This window comes from Mirounga angustirostris, unplaced genomic scaffold (assembly GCF_029215605.1).
Source record: "Mirounga angustirostris isolate CCGP_5_RB_7025 unplaced genomic scaffold, mMirAng1.0.hap1 SCAF_17, whole genome shotgun sequence".
Lineage (NCBI taxonomy): Eukaryota > Metazoa > Chordata > Mammalia > Carnivora > Phocidae > Mirounga > Mirounga angustirostris.
In genome coordinates, this window is record NW_026991725.1 from 21,077,631 (window position 1) to 21,097,256 (window position 19,626).

General features: G+C 45.3%; 1 protein-coding gene across 2 annotated transcripts in view; it reads left to right on the forward strand.

The window, feature by feature from the left end:
* Positions 1 to 12,604: 12,604 nt before the first annotated feature.
* Positions 12,605 to 19,626, forward strand: part of SPAG9 (sperm associated antigen 9) — a 139,522-nt gene continuing 132,500 nt past the window's right edge. For both annotated transcript variants that reach the window (XM_045889158.3, XM_045889160.3), the window contains exon 1: positions 12,605 to 13,102. In XM_045889158.3, coding sequence (XP_045745114.1) covers positions 12,800 to 13,102 — 303 coding nt within the window. In that variant the 5' untranslated portion in view covers positions 12,605 to 12,799. The remainder of the gene's footprint in view (positions 13,103 to 19,626) is intronic.

Consider the following 19,626-nt stretch of genomic DNA (forward strand, 5'->3'; position numbering starts at 1 on the left):
CTGGGTGTAGTGGTTACTTAAAAATAAAATCTTTAAAAAAAAAAAAAAGGCAGATTAACCAAAGAAAAACAAATAAAACTTTATGACCATGTGCATGGCACATGTATATATGGGAGAACCCAGGGATGAACAGCCTCAAAAGAATGAGTTTAGAATTTGGGCTCATCTATCATCTAAGGCTAAACAAAAGAAAAGGGGTCTGGGGCTTCTGGGCAGGGGAGGCAAACTACGGGAAGGTGATCAGGAAGAGTATGGTAAACATGTGTTGTTTAGGAAGGTTTGTTATGCAGATTTAAGTGGGTACCTTCTCCAAAAATAAGAGCTGTCAAGAGCCCTCCTCTTTCTGGTTTAAGAAGGAGGGAGACACGTTTTACAAATGGAAATTTCTTTTATAAATGTAAGTTTCCTTTACAAAAGGAAACCTTGCACCTGTATTTGACCTTTTCCTGAGTCTACCAGTTCTGTTTTGTTTTTTTAAGATCTTATTTATTTATTTGACAGAGAGAGACACAAGCGAGAGAGGGAACACAAGCAGAGGGAGTGGGAGAGGGAGGAGCAGGCTTCCCGCTGAGCAGGGAGCCGCATGCGGGGCTCGATCCTAAGACCCTGGGATCATGACCTGAGTCAAAGGTGGACGCTTAACGACTGAGCCATCCAGGCACCCCACTGAGTCTACCCGTTCTTAACAGCCTTTAGCTCAAAAAAAATCCATATGCCCAAGAGGCGTTTTTTGGGGGAGTGGCATATTCTGATATCTTTCATAGCCTTTATATGTTTATGATTTTTTAAAAAAGATTTATTTATTTATTTGAGGGACGCCTGGGTGGCTCCGTTGGTTAAGCGTCTGCCTTCGGCTCAGGTCACGATCCCAGAGTCCTGGGATCTGGCCCAGCATCAGGCTCCCTGCTCCGTGGGAAGCCTGCTTCTCCCTCTCCCACTCCCCCTGCTTGTGTTCCCTCTCTCGCTGTGTCTCTCTCTGTCAAATAAATAAATAAAATCTTTAAAAAAAAAAAAAAGAAAGAAAGAAAGAAAGAGTGACTCCTAGTAAGAAGAGAAGCCCAAAGGAGATAGAGCTGGGCTTGGCACCTCACTAATAATTTGGCAGGAATTAATAATGTAGCTTACCTTATGTGCCAGCCACTATTCAAAGTGCTATATGTGTCTTATCTCACTGAATCGTCACAACAACCCTAGGAGATGGGTACTCTTATTCTCAACCTCATTTTACAGAAGAGGAAACTATGGAACAAGAGAGTAACTTGTCTAAGGCAGAACAGCTACTAAGTGGCAGAAGCATAATTCAGACCCCAGGAGCTAATTCCAGACCCCTTGTACACTCTTGGTCACTGGTGTTTATTGCTTTGTGCTTGGCCAAGATTTTGAATTTTAACATTTTTACAAAGCCGTAAAGAATATATGCCTCTGATGGGGTGCCTGGGTGGCTCAGTCGGTTAAGCGTCTGCCTTCAGCTTGGGTCATGGTCCCAGGGTCCTGGGATCGAGCCCCGCACCCAGCTCCCTACTCGCCGGGAAGCCTGCTTCTCTCTCTCCCACTCCCACTCCCACTCCCCTTGCTTGTGTTCCTACTCTCGCTGTCTCTCTGTCAAATAAATAAATAAAATCTTTAAAAAAAAAAAGAATATATACCTCTGAGTCTTGATTTCTGCCAATTTGATAGTAAGCAAAATGTTATTCCCTTATATGCAACATTTATGTAACAGTAGAATGGGACATAGGCCAGAATATGTCCTCTTCTTCTGGACTTACCATCTTATATCAAATATGCATTATTTGATTTCTGACTTCAGAATTTGAAAAAAATGGAGGCCGAATAGGGCATTGAGCTGAGTCCAGTGTTCTAGATACGAGCTTCACTGCAGCCAGAGGGTGACTGTGGGTGATTCCTCAGTTGTAAAAGGAGGGAATTGGATTCCACTGCTCGCTAAGGGACCTCCTACTGCTCAGATCTCTCATGTCCAAAGGAATCAGTCTCTGCGGGGAGTTCCCAGCACCGAGGCAGAAGGCAAATATCTATTTTGAAAGAGGTCGACTCTCTGGTGCCCCTTGAGTCACACAGATCAAATTGAAATGAACAGATGAGTTCCCTGCTTCTCACGTGTGAGGCTGTCGCTTGGCAAAGGTTACTATGCTTAGGGGTTTGACCGGTTCTGTTGCTCCCACTAAAAATAGGCTGCCGGCGTAAGGGTGAGTCATTTTCATACATGAGGATGTGGAGGAAAAAAGTGACAAAGGTCACAGAGGCCCCGTGTGGGATGATTTCCCTTCTGATCAGATACCACACCTTGTTCCCAACCAGCCCCTCTTCTTCTATTTTATTTTAGATAAGCCGTAGACCTTAAATAGAAAAGTGATTCAACAGTACTTGATTGTGTTTTAGTTTGTTCATATCCTGTTCTCTGTTTGTGGATTGGCCTTGTCCTTATTGCTGGATTTTTGTACTTTTTCTGTGGGAACAGACATTGATGGTAATGACCACAGTTTGCACGGTGATTACATATGCATACATGCATAGTTGCTATTGAATAGTCAGCCGCGGCCCTAGCGATGTGGCAACGTGTGGACGAGTTCCCAGCTTTCTCTAGAGGGAGTAAAGTCTTATCAGGACAGGCTCCATCCCAGGCAAAATTGCAAAGTAATGTTGTCTTGCTTTCTATTTCATTTTTGAGGATTTTTCTGTTTCATTTCTGGGATCTCCATTCTTCACCCCCTATCCTTGTGGCCAGTGCCCTCATTCGGCTTTCTAATCAAAGCTGCTCTCTCTTTTTTTAAAGTAGGCTCCACACCCAACGTGGGATTTGAACTCACAACCTGAGATCAAGAGTTGCCCGCTCCACTGACTGGTGCCAGCCAGATGCCCTGAAGCTTCTCACTCGTTAGGCCATAGTCTCATTGGCTATAATACGGGAGGACAGTTGGGGGAGAAAGACACTAATGTTCTTTCTTTTTTTTTTTAGAGAGAGGAGTGGGGGAGCAGAGGGAGAGAGAATCTGAAGCAGACTCCCCTCTGGGCAAGGGGCTTGATCTCACGACCCTGAGATCATGACCTGAGCAGACACCAAAAGTCGGACGCTCACATGACTGAGCCATCCAGCCACCTCACTAACATTCTTTCTTAACCTAACTTCTTTTTCCAAATCTGCCTTCCTAAGAAGCAGTGACATAAACTCCAAAATTAGCTCAGGCTTCTTTCCCTTCTCCAATAAAATTCCCATTCCCTCAGGGTTGCTGATTTCATCTAGCTATTTGGTAGAAAACAGTTGATTAAACAAAATATAAAGGGTGAGGGGGTGCCTGGCTGGCTCAATCAGTAGAGCGTGGGACTCCTGATCTTGGGATTGTGAGTTCAAGCCTCATGTTGGGTACAGAGATTACTTAAAAAATAAAAAATTAAAAATCTTAAAAATTAAAAAAATATATAAAGGGTGAAATTGGACCACGGGTTTCATAAAATGATTCATTCTACCAGTATCATCCACAAATAAATCTTAACTACATTCATAAATTAATGACTTCGAATGGTTTGTCCAGCTATTATCTTTCTTTGTGATCCAGTCCAGAAGCTCCTCAAACCAAAAGTGTTCAAAGTGAACTTATTTTATTTTAAAGATTTATTTACTTATTTTAGAGAGAGACAGAGAGCACAAGCAGGAGGGGCAGAGAAAGAGGGGGAGAGAATCTCAAGCAGACTCTGCACTGAGCGCAGAGCCTGATCTTACCACCCTGAGATAGGGACCTGAGCTGAAACCAAGAGTTGGGCGCTTAACTGACTGTGCCACCTAAGCACCCCCTAACTTATTTTATTTTATTATTTTTTAAAAGATTTTATTTATTTGACAGAGAGAGAGGGGTCACAAGCAGGGGAGCAGTAGAGGGAGAAGCAAGCTTTCCACTGAGCAGGGAGCCCGATGTGGGGCTTGATCCTAGGATCCTGGGATCATGACCTGAGCCGAAGGCAGATGCTTAACCGACTGAGCCACCCAGGCGTCCCTTATTTTATTTTAAAGATTTTATTTATTCATTTGAGAGAGAATGAGATAGAGAGAGCATGAGAGGGGGGAGGGTCAGAGGGAGAAGCAGACTCCCTGCCGAGCAGGGAGCCCGATGCGGGACTCGATCCCGGGACTCCCGGATCATGACCTGAGCCGAAGGCAGTCGCTTAACCAACTGAGCCACCCAGGCGCCCATCCCTTATTTTATTTTAAAAAGCAACCTTCCTTCCTGAATTAGCTCTCTTGATTGGTGGTACCACCATTTACGCATTTGCCCAAGCCAGAAACCTGTGAGTCCCTTTCTGTCACCCTCTAAATCTAGCAAGTTCTGTCCATTGGCTCTTTCAAATATTTCTCACACCCATAACCATGGCCATTACCTTAAGTAACATGGGGATGGGGAGGCAGGGAGGGAGATTGGACAGATGCCGATGGAATGCTAAGGGAAAGATCTTTAAAATCAGCTGAAGCATAAACACCAAGACATTAACCTGGCAAACAAGACAAAATTCTTGCCCCTTACTCACAGTATTCTGCCCCCCTCTTTGCCCCGCCCCCACCATTTCCGCATATTAGTGGCCTCACCTGCAGGGCACCCAAGATGGAGAGAAAATCAGTGATCACTGATAAGATTTATTTATTTATTTTATTTATTTTTTAAAGATTTTATTTATTCATTTGAGACACAGAGACAGAGAGAGAGCATGAGCAGGGAGAGAGGCAGAGGGAGAAGCAGGCTCCCCAGTGAGCCAGGAGCCCGATGTGGGGCTCAATCCCAGGACCCTGGGATCATGACCTGAGCCGAAGGCAGATGCTTAACCAACTGAGCCACCCAGGTGCCCCGATCACTGATAAGATTTAACCAGGAGTTGAAGTCGAGATGGAGAAAGAACAATGGGAAAAGGCCTCACTTACTCAGACTGGAAGATTGGTAGGATGGGGGAAAGGAGAACAGGTATGAAGAACATAAAACTATCAGATGTTCATCCTTATTTTTGGAAGTCCATGCTTTGTTTCAGAGAGTAAGAGGGGTGTTGGATAAATGTACCACTGAGGACTCTACCCTCCTCTCATCTGGGGCTCAGGAAGATGCTGTCCCGAAGACCACCCATACCAAGGAACAGGTACATCAAGTTGTCTGTGCTGTGGGGTTAGGCCCTGGGAGGCCCAGAGGCTTCGCTTTGCCAGCCTAGCCTGTGGCCTTGGTGGCAGAAGTGGATGGTAGGCAGCAGGTGGCTGTGAGGTGAGGGCTGCAGGGAAGTCTGCCATCAGAGCCAGACTTTTCACATAACATCAGAGTCGAAGGAGGCCAAATGAGACAGGGAGCAATACATGGGGGATGGGGAGCAGGGCATGAGCTGCAGTAGCTCAAAACTTTAACTTTGAAGGCCAGCTGAATATCCAGAGACCAGGCACACAAGAATATCACTTGCTTGAGACCAGCAAGAGACCAGAAGATCCAAAGATCCCATTCACCTTTATCCACCTCCAACAAGAGGCTAAAGACATACTTCGCCCTCTTACTCTAAGTATTCTTTTTTTTTTTTAAGATTTTTATTTATTTATTTATTTGAGAGAGAGAGAATGAGAGACAGAGAGCATGAGAGGGAGGAGGGTCAGAGGGAGAAGCAGACTCCCTGCTGAGCATGGAGCCCGACGCCGGGCTTGATCCCGGGACTCCAGGATCACTTACTCTAAGTATTCTTAAGGGGAGGGTCAGGAGGGGGTAGCCAAAAGACTCAGTATTTTTTTTAAAGATGTTTTATTTATTTATTTATTTATTTATTTATTTATTTATTTATTTATTTATTTGAGAGGGAGAGCACCTCTAGAGGGAGAGGAAGAAGCAGACTCTGTGCTGAGCAGAGGTCATGACCCAAGCCCAAGGCAGGCGCTTAACAGCTTCACCGACTGAGCCATCCAGGCACCCCAGGACTCAGTATTCTTATTCAAGAGAGACCACACATGCATGTGAGCTAAAGGATCTGTTTCAAAAATCCTTTTAGACCAAGCTTTCCTTTGAACTAGGTCTGTTCTTTGAGTGTGGTCTCAGAAAGTAGACCAGATTTGGTTTAGACAAAACAAATAAATCATTTTTCTCTGCTTATCTGAATCGGAGAGTTAACCTCCAAGCCAAGCATCTGCTGAGATTATGTTCCCCTTGGCAAAATCCTTCAGGACACCTTTGCCTAAATAACCTCCAGACATAACTATTCTTTTCTCTTTGCCATCACTGTACCTTGTATGTATGTAGATTTCACTAGCACATGGTTTATGCCTCCCAGGCCTGCCTCCCTTACTAAATTGCTCATCTTGAGGGCAAGTACTATGCCTGATCTATGTTAATCTTGGCCTAGAACCTCCACCTTGGGCCTAGCACAGGACCCAGCACTTCCTAGGCAACAAGTGTTGGCTGAATTGCACTAATTTCTTAAAGATGGTGGATTTCAGGAGTGATGTTTTGGATCATTGGGATCTTCCCCCAAAATCATATACACAAATGAACTGGCATTTAGAAGAAATAGACAGTTTCTTCTCACCTCCATTCCTTTCCCAGCATGACTGTTAATAAGTGTGTCAAAATTAATTTCTAAACTAGAATGATTTTGCAATGCTATCCCCAATGAAATCTATTTAAAGACTTTTGGAAATGGGCTTTGGGTTTGTGTGACATTTCCTGAAATTTTAATCTGTCTTTCTCATCTATTTACTTAAGAGACTCAAGTGAGGGAGTGGGGGTGGAGTGGAGGACCAAAATTCAGGTTTCTTGCTGGCAAGTCTCACTGGGTGCTTACTTACTCCAGAGAAAAGAAGTCCCCTTGTATGTACTTGACTCCTCTCCCCAGGGACAATGAAGACTTCCTGGATCACCCTATAGACAGTCAAATGTTAACCATGTGATATCTGGAAGGTAGGATTCTATGGGTGATTTTAATTTTCTTCTCTGTCTTTAGCAAATATTCTATAGTGAGTCTGCATTTGTCTGTAATCAGGGGAAAAATCCAACCTGCTATTTTAAAGCTATACCTTTTGGTACGCCTGGGTGGCTCAGTCGGTTAAGCGTCTGCCTTCGACTCAGGTCATAATTCCAGGGTCCTGGGATCGAGCCTTGCGTCGGGCTCCCTGCTCAGCAGGGAGTCTGCTTCTCCCCCTGCCCCACTTCCCCTTGTGCTCTCTCACTCTCTGACAAATAAAATCTTAAAAAAATATAAAAATATATTTTTTATTCCCAGAGTGAACTTCAGCTCTATGTGTAAAAAGTATACTGAGGTACGTGATGAGCCTCTTCTTTCACTTAACCCAAGTCAGAAGGAAGTGGAGAAAAAATAGACACGAATGCAAATATGACCAATATTCCTTGGACCCATTAAAAACTTGCTTCAGCCATATATCCTGCCTCCTCGTTTTATTTTTATTTATTTAAATATGTATTCATGAGAGAGAGAGGGAGAGAGCGAGGAAGAGAGAGAGAGAGCATAAGCAGGGGGAGGGGCAGAGGGAGAGGGAGAGGCAGGCATTTCAGCGATCAAGGAGCCCTAATGCGGGGCTCCATCCCAGGACCCTGGGATCACGGCCCAAGCTGAAGACAGATGCTTAACCAACTGAGCCACCCAGTTGCCCCTATTTTTTATTTTTTTTAAAGTAAGCTCTAGGCCCAAAGTGGGGCTCAAATTCAGGACCCTGAGATCAAGAGTTGAATGCTCCACAGACTGAGCCAGCCAAGTGCCCCAGCTTCCTCATTTTAGAGGTAATTTCTGCTAGTCCAAAGTTCCAAGTGGGGGGTGTTCAAGGGAATAGCACTTGCCTAGAGACCTTCCTGGAACTAGAACCTGGACAGATTTATGCATCTTATCCTGACACCTTAAAAAGCTTTCAAAGGAAAAACTGAGGGCTGAGGAAAGTCCTCTGGAACTTTTCAAGAACCCTGAATTCCACAGCTAGACTGTCTCACCACGGACTTTCTGGTTTTTGATCTAGTTTGTGATTACTTGTCATTTCACACTGCCATAGGTGGAGGGCCTTGAAAGCTGGGAGCCCTCTTTTCTCTTCTTCTTTCACCGACCCTCTCTCCACTTATGGGAAAATACAGTGTGAAAGCAGAGAAATTGATTCACATAGAAATAACCATAAAAGTTCCAGACGGCTAGACAAACAACAGGACTAGTAATTTCAGTCTTCCAGTGATTATAGTCATTGTGATTCGGAAGAAACACCTCCCTTCCTGCCTCCATCAACTCCTCCCCTCTGCTACCCCCATTAGTGTCCTCACTATTTTTGTAAGGCCAATAATCTCTTAAAATGGAATTTCCTTCCTTTTAGGAATAAAGAATAAACATTTACTCTAAAGTCCACAACATGACCTGTTTTCCTGAATGACTCTTAGTCTTTAACAATAATCTCAGCCCTAGATGGTGCTGGAAATTTATCCAGGTGGTTGAGTACAGGAGGTAGGATTACTCTCTCCGAAATTAGGAGTTGACTAATGGGACTAAATCTCAAGGCCCTCTCTCCTGTCTTTCACTCCAACCTACCAACAAGAATCATAGGGTTTGGGCACCTGGGCGGCTCAGTCGTTAAGGGTCTGCCTTTGGCTCAGGTCATGATCCCAGGGTCCTGCTCAGCGGGAAGTCTGCTTCTCCCTCTCCCACTCCCCCTGCTTGTGTTCCCTCTCTCGCTGTGTCTCTCTCTGTCAAATAAATAAATAAAATCTTAAAAAAAAAATCATAGGGTTTTATTTTATGTTATGTTATTATTATTTCTCCCCCTCCCCAAGAATCATAGGATTTTAGAATTGCAAGAGTGGCGCCTGGGTGGCTCAGTTGGTTGAGCGTCCAACTCTTGATTATAGCTCAGGTTTTGATCTCAGGGTTGTGAGTTCAAGCCCCATATTGGATTCCATGCGGGGCGTGTAGCCTACTTAAGTTAAAAAAAAAATAGAGGGGCATATCTGGGTGGCTGAGTTGGTTAAGCATCTGCCTTCAGCTGGGGTCATGATCCCAGGGTCCTGGGATCCAGACCTGCTTCGGACACCCTGCTCAGCCGGGAGCCTGCTTCTCCCTCTCCTGCCCACCCCCCCCCCCCCCAGCCCATGTGCTCTCTCTCTCTCTCTCTCTCTCAAATAAATAAATAAAATCTTTAACAAAATAGAATTGCAAGAAATTTTTACAGATTCTGTAACATACCTCTTTCATTTTACAGATGAAGAAGCTGAGGCTCATAGATCCTTATTGCAGTGAATGGCACCCAGTAGGTGCACAGTAACTATTTGCTTTTCTTGTTTCTGGCATTAGCCGGTTCAAGAGGACAAGTTCATACTAGAACTACAAAGTTCTCAAATTATTTTATTTTTTTTAAAGCTTTTTTTTTTTTTTTTTTTTTAAGATTTTAGTTATTTGACAGAGAGAGACACAGCAAGAGAGGGAACACAAGCAGGGGGAGTGGGAGAGGGAGAAGCGGGCTTCCCACAGAGCAGGGAGCCCGATGCGGGGCTCGATCCCAGGACCCTGGGATCATGACCTGAGCTGAAGGCAGACGCTTAACAACTGAGCCACCCAGGCGCCCCGGTTCTCAATTTAAAAGCCATTTTCTTTCCACTCTATTACGTGGTTGTATGCTTCTATTGAGTTTACTATAAAGCATTGTAACCATAAATTTTTATTTAACAGCTTTATTGAAATATAATTCACATACCACAAAATTCAGCTTTTTAAAGCATACAATTCAATGGCTTTTAAAGATTTTTTTATTTATTATTTGAGAAAGAGAGAGAGTGTGAGCGAGCAGGAGCAGGGTGGAGGGGCAGAGGGAGAGGGAGAAGCCAACTCCCTGCTGAGCAGGGAGCCCCACGCAGGGCTCAATCCCAGGACCCCAGGATCATGACCTGAGCCACCCAGGGAACCCCTCAATGGCTTTTAGTATATTCAGAGTCATGTATCTATCAACAAATCAATTTTAGAACATTTTCATTACCCCCAAAAGAAACCTCATACTCACTAGCATCACTCATTTTCCCTCATTACCCCATCCAGCTCAAGGCAATCACTGATCTTTTTTTTTTTTAAATATTTATTTGAGGGATGCCTGGGTGGCTCAGTTGGTTGAGCGTCTGCCTTCGGCTCAGGTCATGATCCCAGGGTCCTGGAATCGAGTCCCATATCGGGCTCCCTGCTCCGCGGGGAGCCTGCTTCTCCCTCTGCCTCTCTCTCTCTTATGAATAAATAAATAAAATCTTAAAAAAAAATAAAGATTTATTTGAGCGGGGAGGGGCAAAGGGAGAGGGAGAGAACCTCAAGCAGACTCCCCAGTGAGCACAGAGCTGAACCCAGGGATCAATCCCACCACCAGGAGATCGTGACTTGAGCCAAAATCAAGAGTCAGATGCTTAACTGACTGAGCCACCCAGGCGCCCCAGACACTGTTCTTTCATATGTGGTCCTTTGCTACTGGTTTCTTTTTCTTAGCATAATATTTTCAAGGTCCATCTATATTGTAGCATGTACTTCATTTCTTTTTATTGTTGAATGATAAATATTCCAAGATATGCATACACCATATTTTATTCATCTATTCAACATCTGATGGATATTTGGCTGGATTTTATTTTAAACAATTAAATATTACCTCTGAGAGCTAGCAGAAGCTTAAAATCAAGACATAAATATATATTTCATATCTTTCTATATTGAATTTATACCTAAAGAGGCATACTTATTATGAAGTCTTTATTATAATCCCATACCTAAAATATCAACATTTTTCCCCTTTTTTTCTTTTCCTTCTTAAAAGTAATCTCTGGGGGGCGCCTAGGTCTGCCTTTGGCTCAGGTCATGATCCCAGAGTCCTGGGATGGAGTCCGGCATCCAGCTCCCTGCTCAGCCGGTAGCTGGCTTCTCCCTCTGCCTGCTGCTCCCCCTGCTTGTGCTCTCTCTCTCTCTGACAAATAAATAAAATCTTAAAGGAAAAAAAAAAAGTAATCTCTGTACCCAACATGGGGCTGGAACTCAGGAACCAGAGATCAAGAGCCTCATGCTCTACTGACTGAACCAGCCAAGCACCCCTCCCTTCAATTTTTTGATGTGTATGATAATATTGTGGAAAGACAAAATAAAGCCTTGCCCTAGGTTTTCCTGCTCCTCTGACTCCCAGGAAAAGAGAGACATATCTATCTATCTACCTGACAGCCCTCAGGAAGAGATGAAAGAAAAGAGTCTAGAGCAAGTCTTGACCCAGACATACACACAAACAATGTAAGGGTGGGTATGGAGTGAGGTGAGAAAGAGGGACAGTACAGACCGCTGTGAGTCTTAGTGTTTTCAGTTTTGTCCTTCGGAGTTTATAGGTTGGCCTATGTCCAATATCCATACTGTTTTTGTGGGTCTCCAGGTGGGTCCAGAGTGAAAGACTTTAGGGGAATAATTCACACTCAGTAGAAAGAACTCGAACTCGTTTACAAAACGAGTCGAGGGTATTTGATCCTGGGAGTGGCCTATTCCTTCACTAAACCTTCGTTTATCCAAGTCCTGCCTCCTCTTCCTTCTTAGAAGAGACCGGCCTCAATACGCCTGAGTCACCTGCCTCCAAGAGAGGGGGTTTTTGGGAGTGTCTCCCGCCCCACTTATAGAGGTTAAAGGAAAAGACTGGAGAGCCATCCTCGACTCAGCCCGCCTGAGGCTTGGGTGTTGTGTCATTCCCCACACGTGATGCTCTCCCAGGCGGCGGAGACCTCGCGTATCATGGGACTTACTCACCCCAGAGACTCCACCCCTTTCCTCCTGTACTCCTCAACCCCTCACTTCCCCGCTCCGCCCCTCTTCAAGACGAGAGGAAAGCAGGGTGGCTGGAGCCCGGAAATGCCACCCTCCCAAGTTGGACGCGAGAAGCACAGAAACTCAGTGTTTGGGAAAGTGCAAGATGTGGCTTCAGTTTTATCCTTCTCCAGAGTGCTTTACACTTCCTGTTTTAGGCTATCCTTGCTCTCGTTATCCCCAAAAAGTTCTATCGAGACCACCTTATAACTTAGGGAGACCTCGTCTTAGTTAAGGTTGCTTTCCCTCTCCCTCTGTTTCCCAGTTTTCTCGGAGCCCGAGATTCTTAATCTGAACTGGTTTGAGCCCCAGATCAGCCTCCTTCGCTTTCTGGCCGCGTGACCTTGAGTGAACTACAACTTCTCTGGGCCTACTTTCCTTGTTCGTGAAACGGAGGCCAAACGTCTACCACACCACGCCTGTCGCAAGAACAAATGAGAAAACCCTTTGTGAGCCGAAAAAGGCAAGAGAAATGTTAGCTATGTTAATTCTGGACGGAGAGTCCCTCTTCCAGAACCCCTCCCTTTCCTTTGGGACCCGCCCTGCAAATCCTGCAGGGTGCTGACAGTTCTCGCCATCCTCCTCCAGCAGTCTTTCCCATTGGCGAAGGGGTCGGCCGCGCGGCGCGGAGTGTTGACGCCACGGCGCCCCCTCCGCCCGCGCACGGTGACGCATGGCCCCGCCCCCGGCCGCGCCTGGCCTCCCGCGGGGCCCCGCCCATCGGGCCGACGCGGCGCGGGTCCCGCCCCGCGGGTGACGTGTGGCGCGCGCGGCCCGGCCGCCCCGGCAGTTGGTGCAGCGGCCGTTGGGCTGAGTGCGCTCACCCCACCCCTCCCCTCCTCGGGCCCGGACCCGCCACCCGGCCGGGCGCAGCCCCAACCCCAGCGCCAGCCCCAGCCCCAGCCGGGCCCGTCCCGTGCGGGCCCGTGCCGCCCCCTCAGCCGGCGACGCCCCGGGCCGCCCGCCGGCCCGCCCGCCCGCCACCATGGAGCTGGAGGACGGTGTGGTGTACCAGGAGGAGCCCGGCGGCTCTGGGGCCGTGATGTCGGAGCGGGTGTCTGGCCTGGCCGGCTCCATCTACCGCGAGTTCGAGCGGCTCATCGGGCGCTACGACGAGGAGGTGGTCAAGGAGCTGATGCCGCTGGTGGTGGCCGTGCTGGAGAACCTGGACTCGGTGTTCGCGCAGGACCAGGAGCACCAGGTGGAGCTGGAGCTGCTGCGGGACGACAACGAGCAGCTCATCACCCAGTACGAGCGGGAGAAGGCGCTGCGCAAGCACGCCGAGGAGGTGAGGGCCGGCCGGCGGCGAGGGCGGGGGCCGGGCCCGAGGGCGGGCGGGGGGCCGGGGGTCGCGGCCCGGCCCGGGAGGGGCGCGCCGGGCCTCCCGGGGGCGGGCCTGAGGCCGAAGCCCCCCGGGCCCCCCCGGCGGTCGCGAGGTCCCCGGGACCCCCGGCCGGCGTCGGAAGCCGAGGCAGGCTAGTGAGTGTCCAGGAGAAGGGAGGGAGATGAGGAGGCAAGGCCCGGGGAGGAAGCCGCAGCTTGGCCTGAGGGCACCTGAGGCTGGCTGAGGGTGGGGATTTTAGGGTGGCCGGTAGCCTGTGGTAGTTTAGGGAAGTTTCCGACCACCGTAAGATAGTCAGGTGGCGGTTCAAACTTTTACCACGGTGTGTGTGTGGGGGGGGGGCATTTAAACACTTCTGTCCTGGATATGTAACTTCCGCTGGTTCCAGTACCTTTCCAGGGGGTTGCTGCTTTGGGAAGTTAGAGATCTCCCTCTTTCGGTCAGTTTCTTCTTGACGTCTTAACCCTGTTAAGAAAGAGGTCTTATTTTACGTTTTTTGTGTCTTGGTTGACACTTTGTCAACACTTAGATGTTGTAGAGCGACGCTCTGTAAATAGAGCGTACAATTTTATTTTATTGATATGTCACACTAAAGCGTTCCTCCGTGTCAGGTGGTCACCTTGGACAGTTCCCTTTAAAAACCCTCTTTATTTTTAAAGAGGACTGGGGGCGGGGCGGGTTGAGGAGGTGTAGGTGACATTTGGCAACCTTTTTCAGACTGCAGTTTACAGGTGCCCCTAATCCTAGCATCTCGGCAGTGACCTCGGTGCCCTCATCTCGGGTCTGTGAACCTTTTGGAGCTCTGGAGTGCAAGTGATAGGTCCTGGACTTCTTGAGACAGTCAAGGATTTAAGCTTTCAGGCTGTGTTGGCATTATTTTTGTGGAACTTATTAGTGCAGGTGAAGTGTTCATCTTTGTTTTCTGAGCATCTAGCACACCTACCTAAGTACATGGTGATTAAAGGAAGCTAAATAACAAATTATTGAACCAACGACATATTCTCTTTGAAAAATGCTTGAAAAAAGATATTAGGATGTGAGATTTGTTTAGCAGCTTATTTCCTAACCCTAAATAGTACCCCCATTTAAACTTTGTTTGGTCACAGATACCTTTTGTACCAGGTCACATAATTCTTTTTATTCTCTTTTTTAAGCTTGACTATAGTGATGATTTTTAGTTCTGATTCTGTGATCCATGTGTCTCAAAGGAATGGCATTGCATTTGCCAAAGAAGGTTGACTTTATTTCAAGAATATTTCCAAGTATATAGGGAGGGAGGGATTGAAAAAAAACTCTAAAGATGGGATCGCAATTTCCAGTAGCTTATTAGCACTGTTTATAGGACAGAGGTCATGTACTACTTCTGAGCTGGTATGCTGTGTCTTCATCCTCATACAGGCACGGGTCACACGTGCCAAGAAAAATACCTGCTACAGGTTGCAGACACAGAAAATAAAACTGACTGGGGTGCCTGGGTGGCTCAGTCGTTAAGCGTCTGCCTTTGATTCAGGTCATGATCCCAGGTCATGATCTCCCTCTCCCACTCCCCCTGCTTGTGTTCCCTCTCTCACTGTGTCTCTCTCTCTCTGTCAAATAAATAAATAAAATCTTAAAAAAAAAAAAAAAAGAAAACTGACTGCTAGGCACCAGATTGTATATTAATTTCTTAAGTATATAACTTTTTAAATGACTTTTTTTGTTATTTATACTTTTTAAAATATGTCTGTAAATTCTGTATAATGAAGTCTTTTTTTTTTTTTTTAAAGATTTAATTAATTTATTTATTTGACAGAGAGACACAGCGAGAGAGGGAACACAAGCAGGGGGAGTGGGCGGGAGAAGCAGGCTTCCCGGGGAGCAGGGAGCCCGACACGGGGCTCGATCCCAGGACTCTGGGATCACGCCCGAGCCGAAGGCAGACGCTCAACGACTGAGCCACCCAGGCGCCCCTATAATGAAGTCTTTGCGCAGAGCCATGACCTGAGAATAGAGAACGTTGGTGAAATGCTAGATGAGCCAATTCCCAGACCACAAACATAAAACTACCTTGTTACCACGTTTCATGTAAGATGATAAATCAAGTTTTACGCAGTCTCCAGAAATTCAGTCTTTCTTAGGCCAATATGCACAAGTGAATTCTGTGTTTAATTTTCTGGGAGTGCTCCAGTTGTGGCCTTTAATACAGAGCCTAAGAGTCTGCTAGTATAGCAAAAGTGCCTCAGGGTATTTACAACAAAAGTACTTGAAAGCCTAGAAATTGCCCATCACCAGAAAGTGTAAAGTAAATTCTGAGCACCTTTGTGGAAGTTTAGCAGGATATATAAATGGTGTGAAAGTTTTAGGGGGTGTGAAGTGCTATAATCTCTTGCTTACAGGAGTTCTAAAGAAATTTCATCTTTATTCTAATGATATCACTTGAATATTTTGCCTTTTTGTTTGCTTTTATTTGAATTTTTGTGTGTGTTAGTCTATTTTTATGAGTCTTTAAAAACAACCTAAAGGAAGGCTGATTTTATTATTTATTACTTTTATTTTTTATTTTTTTAAAGATTTTATTTATTTATCTGAGAATGAGAGAGAGAACATGAGAGGAGAGAGGGTCAGAAGCAGAAGCAGACTCCCTGATGAGCAGGGAGCCCGATGCGGGACTCGATCCTGGGACTCCAGGATCATGACCTGAGCCGAAGGCAGTCGCTTAACCAACTGAGCCACCCAGGTGCCCCTATTTATTACTTTTAAAAAAATATTTTATTTATTTATTTGACAGAGCGAGAGAGAGCGAGAGCAGGAACACAAGCGGGGGGAGCAGCAGAGGGAGAGGGAGAAGCAGGCTTTCCGCCTAGCAGGGAACCCGATGCCGGGCTCCATCCCAGGACCCTGGAATCATGACCTGGGCCCAAGGCAGACGCCTAACGACTGAGCCACCCAGGTGCTCTGGAAGGCTGATTATAGATAGATTATGATCAGTTTCGGGGAGTATGTTCAGTAAGGAGTCTGCTTCTCCTTCTCACTCTCCCTCTGTGCTCTCCGTCTCTCAAATAAATAAATAAAATAAAAAAAAAACCTTTAACATAAAAAAAGATTATGATCATTTTCAAATGCTAATCAAGAAATGCTAATCAAGAAATCTATCACCCAGTTGCTTGCTACTCTCCCCTTTGGGTTCCCTGCTCAAGCCATTTATCTTTCCATTCCTTACCTAAGTCTTTCTTTTTTTTTTTTTTTGAAGATTTTTATTTATTTATTTGACAGAGAGAGAGACAGCGAGAGAGGGAATACAAGCAGGGGGCGTGGGAGAGGGAGAGGGAGAAGCAGGCTTCCCGCTGAGCAGGGAGCCCGATGCGGGGCTCGATCCTAGGACCCTGGGAGCATGACCTGAGCCCAAGGCAGAAGCCCAACAACTGAGCCACCCAGGTGCCCCTCCTTAACTAAGTCTTGTGTGGTGCCTTTGCCCATGCAGTTCCCTTGGCCTAGAATGCTTTCCCCTCAGAGCTTCACCCTGGTTAGCTTCTCACTTTTGGCTCAGCTTAAATTTCACTTCTTCCGCTAGACTTTACCTGTCTACGCGATCCAGACTAAGCCCTATGAATCCATGAATAATTTATTTGTAAGTCAGTGTTTCTTTTTCCTCCAAGATTTTATTCAAATTCAAATTAGTTAACATGTAGTGTAGTATTAGTTTTAGGAGAGTGGTTTTTTTTTCTAAGATTTTATTTGTAGGCAATCTCTATACCCAATGTGGGCTTGAACTCACAACCCTGAGATCAAGAGTTGTATGTTCTACTGACTGAGCCAGCCAGGCACCCCTCAGTGATTTTTTTTTTTCCAATCAGTGATTTTTAAAAACAAACGTCTGTCTATACAGTGATCTGGAGAGAGATGTTATTCTTGGGAAGAATATGTTAGTGTTTTTGTTTTTGTTTGTGCCAGTTCTGATTCTTTTAAAATGGACGCGATTATTTATTTATTTGTTTGTTTGTTTATTTATTTATTTATTTAAAAGATTTTATTTATTTTTTTGACAGAGAGAGACGCAGCGAGAGAGGGAACACAAGCAGGGGGAGTGGGAGAGGGAGAAGCAGCAGGCTTCCCGCCGAGCAGGGAGCCTGATGTGGGGCTCAATCCCCAGGACCCTGAAATCATGACCAGAGACGACTGAGCCACCCAGGCACCCCTGGATGTGATTATTAAAAAAAAAAACAAAAACAAAAAACCCACAACTTTCCTGATAAATAGGCAAATGAGTTTAAGAACCCTTTTCTTAGGAATTTAGTTCCAAGTGATTCTGGGGCTTTGTTTCTTATCACCATTATTTTCTTTCTTTTTTTTTTTTCTTAGATTTTATTTATTTATTTCAGAGAGAGAGAATGAGAGAGAGCAAATGAGAGGGGGGAGGGGCAGAGGGAGAAGCAGACTCCCTGCCGAACAGGGAGCCCGATGCGGGACTCGATCCCAGGACTCCAGGATCATGACCTGAGCCGAAGGCAGTCGCTTAACCGACTGAGCCACCCAGGCGCCCCTTATCACCATTATTTTCAAAGTGAGAGTTATTTAGCATGATTCAGTGGAGGGAGATTTCACTTAAAAATGAAGCTGCACCCTCTTCATCTTCCCTTTCTTCCCACCTTGCACTACAGAAGCATATCTGTCAAATAAATAAAATCTTAAAAAAAAGATTTGTGGGCAGGAAAGCAGGCTTTGATATTCAGTGTTATTTATTAATGTTATAGTTCTCATTCATAAAAATATTAAAATTTTTTTTAAAGATTTTATTTATTTGTCAGAGAGAGAGAGTGTACAAGCAGGGGGAGCAGCAGGGAGAGGGAGAGCAGACTCCCTGCTGAGCAGGGAGCCTGATGCTGGACTCCATTCTAGGACCCTGGGATCATGACCTGAGCCGAAGGCAACCGCTTAACTGAGCCACCCAGGCGTCCCCATAAAAAATATTTTAATCAAAACTGTGGATGAAGTTAATTTTAATTTGTTTGCAAGGTAATTTACAATGACAGTAAAGTTCATCTTTTCAATAAACACTTAAAAAGGAAAATTTGATGTCTTTTCACTGAGTTTTGTGACTTTTTATCAAGAGGAGTGAAGAGTAATTTTGCATACTTAAAACTTAAATTTGTTGATGGTGGCTGTTGAAGACTTAGGGAGTTGAAAATCTGAAATTCCAAGTCTGCCACATCATGAAGTTTATTTTGTGTCTTTAGCACAGCTGTTATTTAAATTAGCATTATGATGGTTCTTCAGGCTTCTCTCCTTAATTCTGTCAACTCTAGTGTCGTTAGGAGTTTAACTTCGCTGTTTTATTTCACTAGAGCAGAGTGGTAGGCGGGGTGGTGACATGACAGTGCAGAAGAACAGGTGTCGTCCGTGGGGTATTAACATTTGACATCTTACATGTTTGAATAGACATGATACTAGTTTTCAAAGTCCTTTTATTTATTTTTTATATTTTAAAGATTTTATTTATTTGACAGAGACACAGTGAGAGCAGGAACATAAGCAGGGGGAGTGGGAGAGGGAGAAGCAGGCTTCCTGTTGAGGAGGGAGCCTGATGCTGGAGTCGATCCCAGGACCCTGGGATCATGATCTGAACTGAAGGCAGATGCTTAACGACTGAGCCACCCAGGTTCCCCAGTTTTCAACTCCTTTTAAAAGGGAAGTCCCTCTGTGGTACCTGTTCAGTGGTTTTTGAAACCAGTATCTTGTGGTATCTTCAGTGAGCTAAAGATTTTTGGTCCAAGAATTGACTCAGGTGCTGACTTAATTTCTCTATTGGTTCAGTTAGAGTAAGGGTCAGCAGGTTTTTGGAACGTTATGGTAACATCTTAATTCAAACCTGTTTTATTTTTATTTTTTTTTTAAGATTTATTTAAGTAATCTCTGTACCTAAGGTGGGGCTCAAACTCAGGACCCTGAAATCTAATTACATGCTCTTCTGACTGAGTCAGCCCAGCACTCCTGAAACCTGTTTTAGAATGCTCAAAAAACACTTATTGTTTCATTGATCTCTCTATTATCTAAATTATTATGTACATAAAACTGATATATTTAAAAACATACTTTTTATACACGTAAAAATACATATTTTCACATTTAAAAAATACCGTTGTTGGGGCACATGGCTGGCTCATTCGTTAGAACATGTGGCTCTCTGGGGCACCTGGGTGGCTCAGTCATTAAAGCATCTGCCTTCAGCTCAGGTCATGATTCCGGGGTCCTGGGATGGAGCCCTACATCGGGCTCCCTGCTCCGCGGGAAGCCAGCTTCTCCCTCTCCCACTCCCCCTGCTTGTGTTCCTGCTCTCGCTGTGTCTCTGTCAAATAAATAAATAAAATCTTAAAAAGAAAAAAAAAGAACATGTGGCTCTTGATCTGAGTTGTGAGTTCAAGCCCCATTTTGGGCACAGAGTTTACTTAAAAAAATGTTTTTTTTCTTGGTGAACCATTTGACTAAGCTTCATA